Source organism: Ciona intestinalis, unplaced genomic scaffold (assembly GCF_000224145.3).
Source record: "Ciona intestinalis unplaced genomic scaffold, KH HT001182.1, whole genome shotgun sequence".
Classification (NCBI taxonomy): domain Eukaryota; kingdom Metazoa; phylum Chordata; class Ascidiacea; order Phlebobranchia; family Cionidae; genus Ciona; species Ciona intestinalis.
The window spans coordinates 7,769-23,980 of record NW_004191503.1 but is presented as its reverse complement, the minus strand read 5'-3'; the positions used below and the strand labels follow the sequence as shown (position 1 = coordinate 23,980).

Sequence of the window (16,212 nt, the reverse complement as noted above, 5' to 3'; positions counted from 1 at the left end):
GTATTTTTATATACAAATCTTTTTTTTGTTATTTTTTTAATTTGAAAAAAAATTTTTTTGGCAACACTGAAAAAATAATCTGGCAACACTGGCAATCCCTTTTTTATGGACATCGAGATCTCATAAAGATAGCATAACTTAAAGCGATAAACTAATAAACATTTCCGTTTGAAGAACCTTTCATGTTGTTTAGTTGTTTATTTTGATTTCTTATCTGTTTTTACGACTATATGTCTGTTTAAGCAGAAAATATAAGCGTGCAAGTTAAAAGCCATCTTTTCAAAGCTGTAAATTAAAATTTAGGCCACATATTTAAGCCATAAGTAAGAAATTTGAGGTCATAATGTATGAAGCCACATATTTTCAAAATAAATATAAATTGAATGAGGTGTATGAATACATCATATGTGTCTGGTGTATAAGAAGACACCCATGTTATAACTCAACAGTGAGCATGAGGTGTATGAATATACCATGTGTGTTTGTTGTATAGGAAGACACCCATGTTATAACTCAACAGTGAGCATGAGGTGTATGAATATACCATGTGTGTTTGTTGTATAGGAAGACACCCATGTTATAACTCGTCAGTGAGCATGAGGTGTATGAATACACCATGTGTGTCTGGTGTATAAGAAGACACCCATGTTATAACTCGTCAGTGAGCATGAAGTGTATGAATACATCATGTGTGTCTGGTGTATAAGAAGACACCCATGTTATAACTCAACAGTGAGCATGAGGTGTATGAAAACACCATGTGTGTCTGGTGTATAAAAATACACCCATATTACAACTCAACAATAAGCACAATATAAACATATGCTACGAATTTTATAAAAACTCGACAGTGAGCATAAGGTGTACTTTTTTTGCACAGGATATCTCAAAATTGTTTCCTGGCCGGGAAACTTGACGGACTTTTCCATTTTTGAAAACTTGGAACAAATTGATGGCTTTAATTTATATAAAGATTTAGCTGCATTAGTTATTCAAGACAATGTGCATGCAAATGGGCCTTCCTATCTGATGCAGGTAAAGCATTAAATAATAGGGTGGGGAAAATGGGACACCCCTTTTATTCTATTTTCTTGGTCCATTTGGTAGTAAACAAAGAAAACTCAAAGTAAATTAAATCGTATCTTTAGGACTCTCATAGATTTGAGTATTACATAAAAAAAACGCCAAAATCGATACTCGACAGTGAGAATGAGGTGTATAAATACACCATGTGTGTCTTGTGTATAAGAAGACACCAATGTTATAACTTGACAGTGAGCATGAGGTGTATAAATACACCATGTATGTCTGGTGTATAAGAAGACACCCATATTACAACTCAAAAGTAAGCACACATGCAAAAACACCCCACCAAAAAATCGCCGAAATCGCTACTCGACAGTGAGCATGAGGTGTATCGAAACTCACAGCAATTCCTTCCCAGATCCAGTCTCTTGGCTTTCGTTCCCTCAGAGCCATAAACCACGGCAACGTCTATATTGGTTACTTACGAAATTTATGCTTTGACAAAGCTGTGAATTGGACGTCCATGATAAAAGACCCGCAAAGTTATCGTGGTTTTTTGAACGGGATTTTGCTAAGGAAAAACAAGCCTGCATCTCAATGTAAGTAAATGCTGTTTTGTGTATTAGGGACTTGGTTTTAATGCTTGACAGCGAGCATGAGGTGTATGACTACACCATGTGTGTCTGGTGTAGACACACATGGTTTAACTCGACAGAGAGCATAAGGACTGGAAAAGACAGTGGTTAAAAAAACGTTTTTTTTATTAGCTGGCACGAGGTGTATGAAACAGAACACCCGTGTTTTAACGACTGTCATTACCCTGCCACGCAAGAATAAACCAATTTACATTCATTCATTCATATGTGAATGAAACTTACTTTATCCTCGCGTGGCCGGAAAACGACAGTTGTTATCACACAGGTTTAACACCTCCTGCCAGCTTACAAGTTACCATGTATGTTACTTTGTGGGTGATTAATTTTTTTTGATTTTTTGTGGGTGATTATTTTTTCGAACATACATTATTTTACAGGCAATGTCAGCAGCCTATGTGATGAACAATGCAACTCAAACGGCTGTTGGGGTTTTGGGCCAACACAGTGTTTACAGTGCAAAAACTTCTCCTTTAATGGGACCTGCTTATCAACTTGTCATAAAGAAATGGGCATCACTTTTGCAGATGGAGGTACATTTTTAAGTGTATGAATGAATGTAGTTTGTTTATTTTTGTGGTGGGAAAGGGCAGTCGTTATAACACGGGTGTTCTGTTTCATACACCTCATGCCTGCTTTTAAGTTATGAATAAATTTTTGCGTTACGGGGTAAAGACACTCGTTATAATACAGTTTTTTCTGGTTTTATATGTTCCTGAAAATAATACCGAAAAGCATAATACTCAAAAATCTGATTGAATGAATGTAACTTATTTATCAATGCGTGGCAGCGCAACGACAGTCGTTTAAACACAGGTGTTCTGTTTCATACACCTCGTGCCTGCTTATGAGTTTGCACCTATGTAACTTTGTGGGTAATTTCTGTTACTAGAACAATAGTAAAAAAACAATCACCCACGAAGTTACATACGTGGTAACTTTTAAGCAGGCATGAGGTGTATGAAACAGAACATCTATATTATAACGACTGTCATTACCCTACCACGCAAAGTAATTAAATATCATTTATTTAAATTCTCATTTTTCCGCTTAAATTCTCCTAAAACTATTTATGGCAAAATCAGTCTATTTTCCCCATACTTTTAATGAACCAGAACTACAAATAGTAGGATGGGAAAGATGGGACACCTTTTTATTCTATTTTCTCGTCCCATTTTGTAGTACACAAAGAACATTCAAAGAATTATAAAACCGTATCCTCACGACTTCTATAGACCGTTGTTAATTGTTTAAAACACGATCAGGATATTTGGATATTATGTGCTAAAGATGTCCCATCTTCCCCCACCCTACTATATAGTTATTGGCATTTTTGTCAAAACACGCAATTTTTGAATGACGTTATTTTATCCAAGTCTTAAAAGCAATGTTGACCACAATACCAATATACAGATAGCAAATTTGTGAATAGATTATAAATTGTCGTTTTTTTATCTGATTTTTTAAGCTTGTTTTAATATTATACTAATATTTTAATATTATAGGCCAAATTTTTTTGTATACAGAAGTTAAGTGAAAATTTGTAATTGGTATTTTGTATATTAATGAAATATGTAATAATTCGACAGTGAGCATGAGGTGTATGAATGCACCATGTCTGTCTGGTGTATAAGAAGACACCCATGTTATAACTCAACAGTGAGCATGAGGTGTATGAATACACCATGTGTGTCTGGTGTATAAGAAGACGCTCATAGTATATCTCAACTGTGAACATAAATTACAAAAAACAAAAAATTTCAAGTTCTCGACAGCGAGCATAAGGTGCCTAAATCGGTGACGCATGCCTCGGCAGTGTGCATATGACCTCTGAGATTGAACTTTCTGTCAAATTCTTTAGATACGTCAACATATAGATATAAATCATGACGTCAAAAGATAAAGCTGTGATTTAATCTCAGTGACCTGTTTATTTACATAACATCTAATAGATTCTCGCGTGCGAATGCCTTCCCTGTGGTGTCATAGTGCTATTTTATGATGTCATAATGCGGTAGAGTTTTGACGTAATTTTGGCAGATTTTAGTGTTGTTTTTCTCATTTTTAAAATTTTTTAAAAAATTTTTTTAAAACATTTTTGTAAACTGATTTATGTTTTTTTTACGCTTGTAAAAAATAGTTGTAAAAATACTGAAGTGTCAGTCAAATACAACTTAACTTATATAAACACCTGTGAAAATAACCGTATTTCATTTAAAATATAATTTTAAGCGTTCGAAAACCCCCAAAAATACAATTTTTTGCTATTTGTTCAAAAAATTTGATCAATTTTTCAAGCAGACAGTAATAACAAATAGAAGCTGTAACTTGCGGTACGGAGTGGCACTGAACCCAGAACCGCAAAATCGGCACAAACAAATAAAACTAACAACTGCCATTCAAAACGTTTAACGAAAAAAAAAATATATTTTCAATAATTTTTCGCCGAAAAGAAAAATTTTTTGTAAAAATTTTTTTTTTAATTGGAAACACTGGTAAATTTTTACGGCAACACTGGTGACGTCAGTAGAAATTTCTGGAATAAATACATCAGCAGATGAAACAGCTTTTAAATTGATATGCGCTTTTTAGCTGTCTGCTTTTAATTTAATCCTATATCATATATAAACACTTTTGACGTAAACTCACGTAAAAATTTTGATCTGGTTTGATCTATGACATCACTAATGCCTTTGTTTCGCAATAATTGTGGCTATTACGAAATTATAATTCATGTGGTATTTAATAAAGGTATGTAATGTTTTATTAATAAAAGCCGCAATTTAAAGCCGCAAATTTAAAGCCACAAATATAAAGACGTAATTTAAAAGCTAGAAATTCAATGCAGACAGTTTAAAGTTCAAATTTAAAGCCGCCAATTAAAAGCCGCCAATTAAAAGCCGCAAATACAAAGCCTGTATTTAAAGCCGATAATTTAAAGCCATCAAAGTGACAGTTATAACGGACACCTTGTGCCCACTTACGAGTTACCAAGTATGCAACTTTATTAGTAAATAAGTTTTACTTTTATGTATTGCTGACAATATGTAGTACCCCCTGTGTTTTTCAAACTGTTTTAGTTTTACATAATTACCCACAAAGTAACATATACATGGTAACCCGTAAGCTGGCACGAGGTGTTAAACCCGTGTGACAACGACTGTCATTTTCCGGCCACGCGAGGATAAAGTAAGTTACATTCATTCATTCACATACATGGTAACTTATAAACGAGCACGAGGTGTATAAAACAGAACACCTGTGTTATAACGACTGTCATTACCCCGTCACGCAAGGATAAATAAGTTAAAATAATTCAAATTTACATTCAAAACACTTTTTACCCAACATTTTTAAAGAAAAACTTTATTAACTCCATATTAAAAAAAATTCCAAAGATAAAAATTTGTTTTTCTTCATACAGAAAACGAATGCGTGCGTTGCCATTCTCAATGCAAGGACACGTGTAGAGGTATAGGCCCACGCAATTGTACAGAATGTCTTGTGTACGACCATAATGGGACGTGTACTGATGAATGCCCCATGGACAAGTACCCTCATCCGGTAACGAAAACGTGCGAAAGATGCCACAGTTTTTGCGCAGTTCACAGAGGAGACCCTATGTGAGTTTTTGGTGGTTTATTTCGACAGTGAGCATGAGGTGTATGTGTGGACTTATGTGTTGGATGTATAAAAAAAAGTTATGTTATAACTTGACAGTGAGCATGAGGTGTATGAATACACCATGTGTGTCTGGTGTATAAGAAGACACCCATGTTATAACTCAACAGTGAGCATGAGGTGTATGAATTCACCATGTGTGACTGATGTATAAGAAGACACCCATGTTATAACTCAACAGTAAGCATGAGGTGTATGAATACACCATGTGTGTCTGGTGTATAAGAAGACACCCATGTTATAACTTGACAGTGAGCATGAGGTGTATGAATACACCATGTGTGTCTGGTGTATAAGAAGACACCCATGTAATAACTCAACAGTAAGCATACAATAAAAAAATACACCATATATACCTTTCATACAGGAAAAAAAAACGGCTATATTTCAGCAGTGAGCATATTATAACTCGACAGCGAGCATGAGGTACCAAAAAAACCAAATAACCCCCTAAAAAACAGGTGTTTTGGTCCGAACAACACCCTCGGCGAAAACGGTTGTCATCGGTGCTATACAGCTCTTACTACAAGAGGATTTGATGTGACTCAATGCATGCCAGCTGGAGCCCCTTGCCCAACAGGATATTTTATACACGATAGTAGTAGTACACTCATTTTAGAAAGACAGGTATTGTAACTGTTGTATTTTTTATGGAAAATTTTCGATTTTTTTTGTACAATTTTTTTTTGGTATAACTTGGCAAGGATGAGGTGTATGAATACACCATGTGTGTCTGGTGTATAAGAAGACACCCATGTTATAACTCGACAGTGAGCATGAGGTGTATGAACACACCATTTGTGTCTGGTGTATAAGAAGACACCCATGTTATAACTCGACAGTGAGCATGAGGTGTATGAATACATCATGTGTATCTGGTGTATAAGAAGACACCCATGTTATAACTTGACAGTGAGCATAAGGTGTATAAATTTTACTACATTTTTTTTACAGACATGTATGCCTTGTTACGAAGGATGCAATAACTGTACAGGAGTCGCAAGAGAAGATTGTTTACATGCGTTAAGGTAACTTTGTAAAACTAGCTGTTAAAATACTGAAGTGTCGTTCAAATACAACTTAACTTATACAAACACCTGTGGAAAGTGGTGCAACCAATTCAAGGTTATTGTTTTGTTGACACTTTGTAAAACTGGCTGTCAAAAATACTGAAGTGTCGGTCAAATACAACTTAACTTATATAAACACCTGTGAAAAGTGGTGCAACCAATTCAAGGTTATTGTTTTGTTGACACTTTGTAAAACTAGCTGTCAAAAATACTGAAGTGTCGGTCAAATACAAGTTAACTTATATAAACACCTGTGAAAAGTGGTGTAACCAATTTAATGCAAAAATGGCGCAATTTTATTAAAATTTCTATAAAAACTTAAAAAAACTCAGTTCAAAAACATCTAAAAAAACTCATATAAAAATATTGTAAAACTTTGCCCTTTTCTAAACCAGAAAAATCTGCTTTTTTCCAGTTCTAGCCAGGAGTTCACAGCAGCTATTGTGGTTCCAGTAGCAGTTGTCGTTTGCGCTCTTCTCTTCAGCATCTTTTTTGGCTGTAGATACAGAAGAAAACAGATTCAAAAGAAGAGAACGCAGTCGATGCGAAAACTAGGAATAGACCCGGTATTTCTTTGTTTGTTTTTGTTAAATTTTTAAACTTTAGAAATAATTTTTTTCTATAGTATTTCTTTGTTTGTTTTTGTTAATATACAAATTAATAAAAACATTTTCGACTAAATTCTTCTGAGTCGTCAAATTCCCGCAAAATCACAATTTTTTTGCTGAATTATAAAAATTTCCCGAGTCATCTCGCCAAATGCCCCATTATGACATCATTTTCTGCTTACTCAGCATTCACCAGAAGAGCAAAACATGGACCCGCGGGTAAGACTTATGGAACCCATGACACCAAGTGGGGTAGCACCCAACCAAGCCCAGCTTAGGATTGTAAAGGTAGAATTACTAAATCTACTGTAATGTAATTTATTTACCCTCGCGTGGCGGGCAATGACAGTCGTTATAACACAGGTGTTCTGTTTTATACACCTCGTGCCCGCTTTTAAGTTATTAATAAATGAATGTAACTTATTTATCCTCGCATGGCGGGCAATGACAGTCGTTATAACACGGGTGTTCTGTTTTACACACCTCGTGCCCGCTTTTAGGCTATGAATAAATGAATTTAACTTATTTATCCTCGCATGGCAGGCAATGACATTCGTTATAACACGGGTGTTCTGTTTCATACACTTCATGCCTGCTTTTAAGTTATAAATAAATGAATGTAACTTATTTATCCTCGCATGGCAGGCAATGACATTCGTTATAACACGGGTGTTCTGTTTCATACACTTCATGCCTGCTTTTAAGTTATAAATAAATGAATGTAACTTATTTATCCTAGCGTGGCCGGAAAACGACTGTCGTTATAACACGGGTGTTCTGTTTCATACACTTCATGCCTGCTTTTAAGTTATATATAAATGAATTTAACTTTTTTATCCTAGTGTGGGCGGAAAACGACTGTCGTTATAACATGGGGGTTCTGTTTCATACACCTCGTGCCTGCTTACGTGTTACCATGTATGATACTTTGTGCGTAATTTTTATCCTAGTGTGGGCGGACAAAGTAAAGATATCCATTTGTGAATTACCTTTCAAATATTGTTATATGTTATATTATTTTAACAGGAAGCAGAATTGAGAATTGGAAAAATCTTGGGTTCTGGTGCATTTGGGACTGTACATAAAGGTAATACATTTAAAACAATTCAAAATAACATTTTATATCATAGTTTTCTATAAATATTTTCTCGTTTTGTAAAAATTTTGCTTTTTAACGAAAAATGCAAAATTAAAAAAGCGATTTTTTTTTCTAATATTTTGACACTACATTCTGTAAAACTATGTTAGTTTTATAAACATTTTCTATTTTTTTTTGTAAAAAAATAAAGAAATAACATATATATATATATATATATATTTTAAACATTTTTGTTCATAATTTTTAAAATTTAGTTTTACGTTTTTTTTTTTCGCGAATACTTTTTAAAAATATCTTAAATTTTTTCCAATTTTTTTGTACGCTTTTATAAAAAGCTGTGTTATTTTTTAGGATATTGGATACCAGATTTAGCACCAAGGGAACGGGTTAAAGTTCCCGTTGCAATAAAAGTTTTACGGGATGAGTCGTCGCAAGTTGCCAGTAACGAAATTTTAGACGTAAGTTTTTTTTGTGTTTTTTTTTAACAACTGTTGTTTTATTGTTATAATCTGAATTTCATGAATCGTGAATAAAATCTCATGAAAAGTGACCAAGCACGTGAATTATGATAAAAATGTGTGAAAAAAGTCTCATGAATCTAATTTATCATGCTAAAAATGACATAATAAAAAAATCTTATGAATTTTACCAAAATCCTGTGATTGAGATCAAAATCACATGAAATATGATAAAAAAGATTAAAAAAACTCATGAATCTAATTTGTTATGATAAAAATCCTGTGAAAAAAATCTCATGCATTCAATTTTTCATGATAAAAATTTAATGAATCGTGAATAAAATTTCATGAATCAATTTTTCACCATAAAATTCCTTTTAAAAAAATCTCATAAATCGTGACCAAAAAATCCCGTGAATTTTCAGGAGGCTTTCGTGATGGCTTCATGTGAGCACCCGAATCTTGTTCGGTTACTCGGGATCAGTTTATCTCAGCGTATAATGCTTATAACACAACTAATGCCGCTTGGAAATCTACTGGAATACGTGCGTGATAATAAGGACAATATCGGTTCCCAGCATTTACTAAACTGGAGTTTACAAATTGCGAAGGTAATTTTTTAAGATTTTTTGTTATTATTATTCCAGCAAAGTGGTTAGCGCGCCTACCTCTAACCCAGAGGTAATGGGTTCTAGGCTTGTCGTTGCTACCATTGTGGGCGTATGTGTCTTTTGGCAAGACACTTAACAGCGATTGCTAAACTGGAGTTTACAAATTGCAAAGGTAATTTTTTAATTTTTTTTTGTCATTTTTTTGCTGTTTTTACCGTTTTCTGGGGGATTATGTGTGTTTTTTTGCATGTTCTTTCATTTTATGCTGTTTTTTCCTATTTTGGGGACTTTTTGTGTTCTTTTTTTACAGTTTTTATGTGTTTTACTATTTTTTTTATTATTTTTAAATATGTTTTTATATAACATATTACAGACTGCATAAAAATTTTCTTATGAAATTCAAAATTTTTTCAAAAATTAAAATTTCACAATTTTTAGGGCATGAAATATCTATCTGAAGAAAAACATCTCGTTCATAGAGATTTGGCTGCCAGAAATGTGCTTGTAAAGTCGCCGAATCATGTCAGAATAACAGATTTTGGTCTCGCTAAGTTATTAGATGTAAAAGAAGACGTTTACAGGTAAAAATTTATCGGTTTGGGTCGTTGTTTTATAACTTGACAGTGAGCATAAGGTGTGTGAATACACCATGTGTGTCTGGTGTATAAGAAGACACCCATGTTATAACTCTACAGTGAGCATGAGGTGTATGAATACACCATGTTTGTCTGGTGTATAAGAAGACACCCATGTTATAACTCGACAGTGAGCATGAGGTGTATGAATACACCATGTTTGTCTGGTGTATAAGAAGACACGCATGTTATAACTCGACAGTGGGCATGAGGTGTATGAATACACCATGTGTGTCTGGTGTATAAGAAGACACGCATGTTATAACTCGACAGTGGGCATGAGGTGTATGAATACACCATGTGTGTCTGGTGTATAAGAAGACACGCATGTTATAACTCGACAGTGGGCATGAGGTGTATGAATAAACACAAATACATTACAGAGCTGAAGGCGGCAAAATGCCAATTAAATGGTTAGCTTTGGAATCTATACAGCATCGAATTTTCACACAAAAAAGCGACGTTTGGAGTTTTGGTGAGCAGCTAAAATAGAATATATTTAACATTTAAAAAAGTAGCATTTTATATTAAAAAAATACAAAGTCAATTTATGGCTATTTTTTGAATACTTTGTAGATTTAAAAATATAGACTATTTTTTAGTATAGTAGGGTGGGTGAGATGGGACACCTTTCGTTCTATTTTTACGTCCCATTTGGTAGTAAACAAAGAACATTCAAAAAATTATAAAACCGTATCCTCACGACTCCCATAGACCGTTGTTAATTGTTTAAAACATGATCAGGATACTTGGACATTATGTGCTAAAGCTGTCCCATCTTTTTCCGCTTAACTCTATATATAGTTCAAACTGTTTTGAATTTTTTTGATTCATTATAATTAAAGTAATATGATATATTTTAACCTATTTTTTTAAGGGGTTACAATGTGGGAATTAATGACGTTTGGGAAAAAACCTTACGAGAGTGTACCTGCTCGTGAAGTGCATACATTACTTGAACGAGGTGAATATATATGTTTGTATTTATGCACCTCATGCTCACTGTCGAGTTATAACATGGGTGTCTTCTTATACACCAGACAAACATGGTGTATTCATACACCTCATGCTCACTGTTGAGTTATAACATTGGTGTTTTCTTATACACCAGGCACACATGGTGTATTCATACACCTTATGCTCACTGTTGAGTTATAACATGGGTGTCTTCTTATACACCAGACACACATGGTGTATTCATACACCTCATGCTCACTGTTGAGTTATAACATGGGTGTCTTCTTATACACCAGACACACATGGTGTATTCATACACTTCATGCCTGTAACCCATGTAACCCAGAGGTAATGGGTTCAAGGCTCGTTGCTGTTACCATTGTGGACGTATGTGTCCTTGGATAAGACACTTAACGGCAATTGCTCCGACCCAGTGGTCACTAACGGGTTGTCCAAATTATCAGCCATACATAAAACCAAAAAAAAGTCCAATCACCCACAAAGTAACATACATAACTCGTAAACTGGCACGCGGTGTATGAAACAGAACACCTGTGTTATAACGACTGTCATTTATCGACCTCACAAGGATAAAGCAAGTTACATTCATTCATTTATTACATTTTACAGGAGAAAGGTTACCACAACCATATATATGCACAATTGACATATATATGCTGCTTATAAAATGTTGGACGGTTGACGCCGAAGCGCGCCCTACATTTAAGGAGCTAACAGAAGAACTTTCTAAGCTGGCTAGAGACCCTCAGCGGTATTTGGTCATTGATGTAAGAATTTTTATTATTAAATAAATAAATGAATGAATGAATGAATAAATAGGTGAATAAATGTAACTTATTTTATGAATAAATGAATGAATGTAACTTATTTATCTTCGCGTGTTGGGGCAATGATAGTCATTATAACACGGGTGTTCTGTTTCATACACCTCATGCTCACTGTTGAGTTATAACATGGGTGTCTTCTTATACACCAGACACACATGGAGTATTCATACACCTCATGCTCACTGTTGAGTTATAACATAGGTGTCTTCTTATACACCAGACACACATGGTGTATTCATACACCTCATACTCGCTGCCAAGCTAACAAAGATTTCCACAGAACGACGGACTTCTAACGGATCTTCCGAGTCCGACAACTTCCGAGTTTCTTCGATCTCTCGTAAATGATGAGGGAGACGACTTCCCCATTACAGATGCAGAGGAGTACCTGCATCCACAGCCGCTAGAGGGCACTGGTGAGCATTTTTTTATTCGACAAAAAAAAAATTTTTTTTTTGTAATTGTAAAAAATGTGGAACAATTTTCTAGGATTTTTTAAAGTAATTTTACCTCAAATTTGAAATAAAAGTGAAAAAGAGTTATGGTTAAGAGTAAAAATGTGTTTGAAATTAAATTTTTTTGTCTCAAATCTTGGAATATTAAACAATAAAAACTATTTAAAAAAAACAAAAAAAAGTTTTTTAGGAAAAAATTAAAACTAGCTTTGTAAAAAAAAACAAAAAAGTTTTGACTTAAAATCACAAAACCTTTTAAATTAAAAAACAAAAAAATATTATTTTTTAGAAAACCCAACATATTAGATCCAATTTTTTCACCCAAATAAAAAGTTCACAAGTTAAAAAATTAACTTTTTTTTAGAAAACCCGTTAAATTCGAACCAATTTTCTCTACAACCCGTTCCTACTATGGTACCATGGAAGAGACAGCACCATCAGCAGCATCTTTCCTCCACTTCCTCCCAACAGGGACTTCTTGGGAGCAGGGGAAGCGGAAGCGGACGCTTCGTTCACGTGAGTAAAATTTTTTAACAAGAAAAAAGCTTTATTTGTTAAAGTTTCGAATTTTTTTTTTTTTAATTTTTTATATATAATATATATATACTATTTTTTTTATTTAATTATAATTCTGGTTTTGCAGAAGTCATTTATCTGTTAAAGTATAGATTTTGTAACATTTTTTGCCAAATATTTTAACAATTTATATATTTTTTTTATTTTTTTACTATAAATTTCGTATTTTATCAAATTTTCCAATATTTTACTTAATATTTAAATTTTTTCCATAAATTCCTCTAATTTTATAAAATTTTTCAACATTAACTCATTTTTCCAAAATTGAAATTATTTTTTCAATTTCTAGTTTTTGAATTTGGTATAATTTTTCATTTTTTTTCAACTTTTTTAATATTTTATTAAATTTTTCAATATTTTTTCAAATTTTTAGCCAAACAGATCCGCAGACAGACGTTTAGATTCAGTTATGACGACAATGACGAATCTGTCAAGCGTTAGTGGTTCGTTACCTAATGGGGCAAGTACCCCTTTCTCGCCAGTGGCTATGGGGCTTAACCCTGAAGATGACGACGACAGAGAAGTTGTTTTGGGGGCCACGGGTGACTCCCTTCAGGTAGGGGTCATTTTTTTTAAATTTTCAAATAAAAAATTAAAAAAAATTTAGCACTGTGGGGTAAGATAGACACCTTTAGCACATAATATCCAAATATCCTGATCGCGTTTTAAACAATTAACAACAGTCTATAGGCGCCGTGAGAATACGGTTTTATAATTCTTTAAAAGTTTTTTATTTACTACCAAATGGAACGAGAAAATAGAATAAAAAGTTGTCTCATCTTCCCCCACCCTACTATATAAAGTTACATTCATTCATTTTTATATATCCCATCCTAGGGCCCTATAATACACTACAATGCACTAGCCGCTCCTGACAATTTCCGGTCATTCAGTGAGTCTTCCGACGCAGTTTTTGCGCCGTCACCGCTGATAAAACACGACCGTGGCTACAGAACTAACAGGGTAAGATTTCATATGAATTTTCGTGAATTTTATTTCATAATTTTCATGATTTTTCGTGAATTTTATGATATTTTTATGATTGTTATTATAATTTATTGTGAATTTTATGATAATTTTCATGATTTTCCTGAATTTTATCATATTTTCATGATTCGATAAAAACTTTATTATACTTTTTTTTCAATAATCATATGATAGATATTTCATGATTTTTCACATAATATTCACGAATTATGATTCCTACCCTATTAAAATTTTTCATGTAATTTTCCATGATTTTTTCCATGATTTTTTATGATTTTTTTTACATGATGGTTCATCACATGATATTTTACGATTTTTCACATAATATTCACGAATCATGTTTCCTAGATGGACGAAGGCTGCTCTACACCAGAACAGCAATCGCGCTACTTACGAGCGAGAGAAGACAGCACAACGATGCGTTACAGCGCTGAACCAGTGTCTTTAATGCGACAACAGACAAAACCCAACGGTAAGCTTAAAAAAAATGTAATTTTTGACCAATTTTAGTCAAAAATTTCAGTAATTTTCTACGTTCAAAATCATTTTTTTAATTTTGTTTTTAAAATTTTTTTTTAGTCAAAAAATTCAGTAATTTTCTACGTTCAAAATCATTTTTTTAATTTTGGGTATTTAATTTTTAGCATTTTTATTTTTTTTGGTTTAATTTTGATAATTTTTTGTCTGTTTCACACTTTTTAAAGATTTTTAGCCATAATTTTGAAACTTTATTTAGATTCTTGTATAAAAATTTTATTTATAGATGTTTTTACATATTTTTCCACAAATTTAAAGCTTTTTATTTTTTTTTTTAATTTTTTTAATTTTTTCGCGGATTTTTTTGCGATTTTTTTTCCTGTTTCAAACCTTTCGACAAAATGCCGAAACTGAAAAAGCAGAAAAAATATTATCGAAACTGAAAAAGCAGAAAAAAAGCCGTCTGTCGAAAAATTGGTCAAACCTGAATTTCTTGAAGACGAAGAAGGGTACCTGTCCCCGTCCGTTGCAGCCAATAAAAAGCCAGGTTTGTGTCACATGACTGTGTGTGTTCATGCGTGAAGCTGGTTGTTTCGTAATTTTGTTCAACTCTCTGAGATTTTTAAATTTTTTAAAAATATTTTATAAAACTTTTTTAGAAAATTTTTTTTAAATTTTTTTTTTAATTTAAAATAATCCAAAAATACTAAAAATTTTACTATAATTATTTTGGAAAAAAAAGTATTTTAAATTATTTTAAATTAAAAATGGGTGATATGTAGTTTAATATTAAAATTTTCATTTAAAAATATTTTTTTTAAATTTCCAAAAATCCAAACAAAAATTGCAGTGTTTCCAGTTATTTTTCCAAAAAAAATTACGAAAATCTCAGAGATATCACTGCTACTGTCCAACCGCGAAAAAAAAACGAATCAAAAATTTCCATTAACAAAAACTAACATTCTTTCTGTTTAAATGATTTTTTCTCAATTCTGCAAAAAAAAAAATTTTCCCCAAAAAAAACGCTACACATAAACATAATATAATTTCAGTATTGCATTTCTATTGTGTAGCGAATGCATGAAAAAAAAACAAACAATTTTTCTAACCCAATAACCCAACTGTTTATTGCCGTAAAAAAAATGTTACCAAAAATATGTTAAATTGTTTTAAATGTTGGCATTTTCTCAAAAACTGTTTAAATTTGTTCTAATTTTTCTATTTTTCACTCTGAAAAACTGTTTATTGTTTTAAATTTTACCATATTTTTGCCCCAAAACTGTTTAAATATGCTCTAATTTTTCATTTTTTATCCAAAAATGCTTAAAAATTTTATTTTTTTTTTATTTTGTAATTACTTGCTTCCCCATTATGTATTATGATGGGGGAAGATGGGACACCTTTTCATTCCATTTCTCGTCCCATTTGGTAGTAAACAAAGAATATTTACAGAATTATATAACCATATTCTCACGACTCTAAACTAGCGTTGTTAATTATTAAAAACAAGATTAGGAAATATGGGATATTATGTGCTAACGGTATCCATCTTACCCCACATTAATATAAAGATTTTGCAAAAAAACTGTTTTTGTTTCTGTTTTATTAATGTATAAAAGTGTATTTATTGTTTTTTCCTATTTTTTTTTAATGTTTTTATATTTTTTTTACGTTTTTATGTTTCATGTCATATTTTTACCATGTTACAGTTTGTGCTTAAATACAATATTGATATTTTCGCTATTTTTTATTAAATTTTTTTAATTTTTTTAATCAAACAAAAAAAATTCCCTAGTTTTTGTAACTTTTATATTTTGTAATAAATTCATATGATAGACATAAAATTTTTAGCAAAACTGCAATTTTTTTAAATGAGTGCATTAATTTTTATATTTTTTCCTTGTTATGTTATTCTGTCTGTTTTCTGTGTCAGTGTTCTGGCAAAAAAAAATATTTTTAAACAAAAAACGCTATTTTTGCCTGAAAGAAGTCACAAAATTACAAATTTAAAAAAATGTATTCATACATATATATATATATATAATCAAAAAATTAATTTTCCAAAAATTCG

At 32.3% G+C, this 16,212-nt stretch overlaps 1 protein-coding gene across 1 annotated transcript in view; it reads left to right on the top strand.

Annotated features, from left to right (window-relative positions):
- Positions 1-880: 880 nt before the first annotated feature.
- LOC778964 (receptor tyrosine-protein kinase erbB-4) overlaps positions 881-16,212 on the top strand; it is a gene marked incomplete at its 5' end in the record, with an annotated part of 18,907 nt that continues 3,575 nt past the window's right edge. Inside the window, 21 exons of the mRNA XM_018817224.2 lie at positions 881-1,035; positions 1,445-1,625; positions 2,060-2,212; positions 5,104-5,302; positions 5,822-5,987; positions 6,315-6,388; positions 6,846-6,996; positions 7,225-7,326; positions 8,065-8,125; positions 8,489-8,595; positions 9,021-9,206; positions 9,645-9,787; positions 10,225-10,316; positions 10,719-10,805; positions 11,429-11,586; positions 11,927-12,062; positions 12,466-12,617; positions 13,051-13,233; positions 13,515-13,640; positions 14,013-14,136; positions 14,593-14,688. Coding sequence (XP_018672769.1) covers positions 881-1,035; positions 1,445-1,625; positions 2,060-2,212; positions 5,104-5,302; positions 5,822-5,987; positions 6,315-6,388; positions 6,846-6,996; positions 7,225-7,326; positions 8,065-8,125; positions 8,489-8,595; positions 9,021-9,206; positions 9,645-9,787; positions 10,225-10,316; positions 10,719-10,805; positions 11,429-11,586; positions 11,927-12,062; positions 12,466-12,617; positions 13,051-13,233; positions 13,515-13,640; positions 14,013-14,136; positions 14,593-14,688 — 2,832 coding nt within the window. The remainder of the gene's footprint in view (positions 1,036-1,444; positions 1,626-2,059; positions 2,213-5,103; positions 5,303-5,821; positions 5,988-6,314; positions 6,389-6,845; positions 6,997-7,224; positions 7,327-8,064; positions 8,126-8,488; positions 8,596-9,020; positions 9,207-9,644; positions 9,788-10,224; positions 10,317-10,718; positions 10,806-11,428; positions 11,587-11,926; positions 12,063-12,465; positions 12,618-13,050; positions 13,234-13,514; positions 13,641-14,012; positions 14,137-14,592; positions 14,689-16,212) is intronic.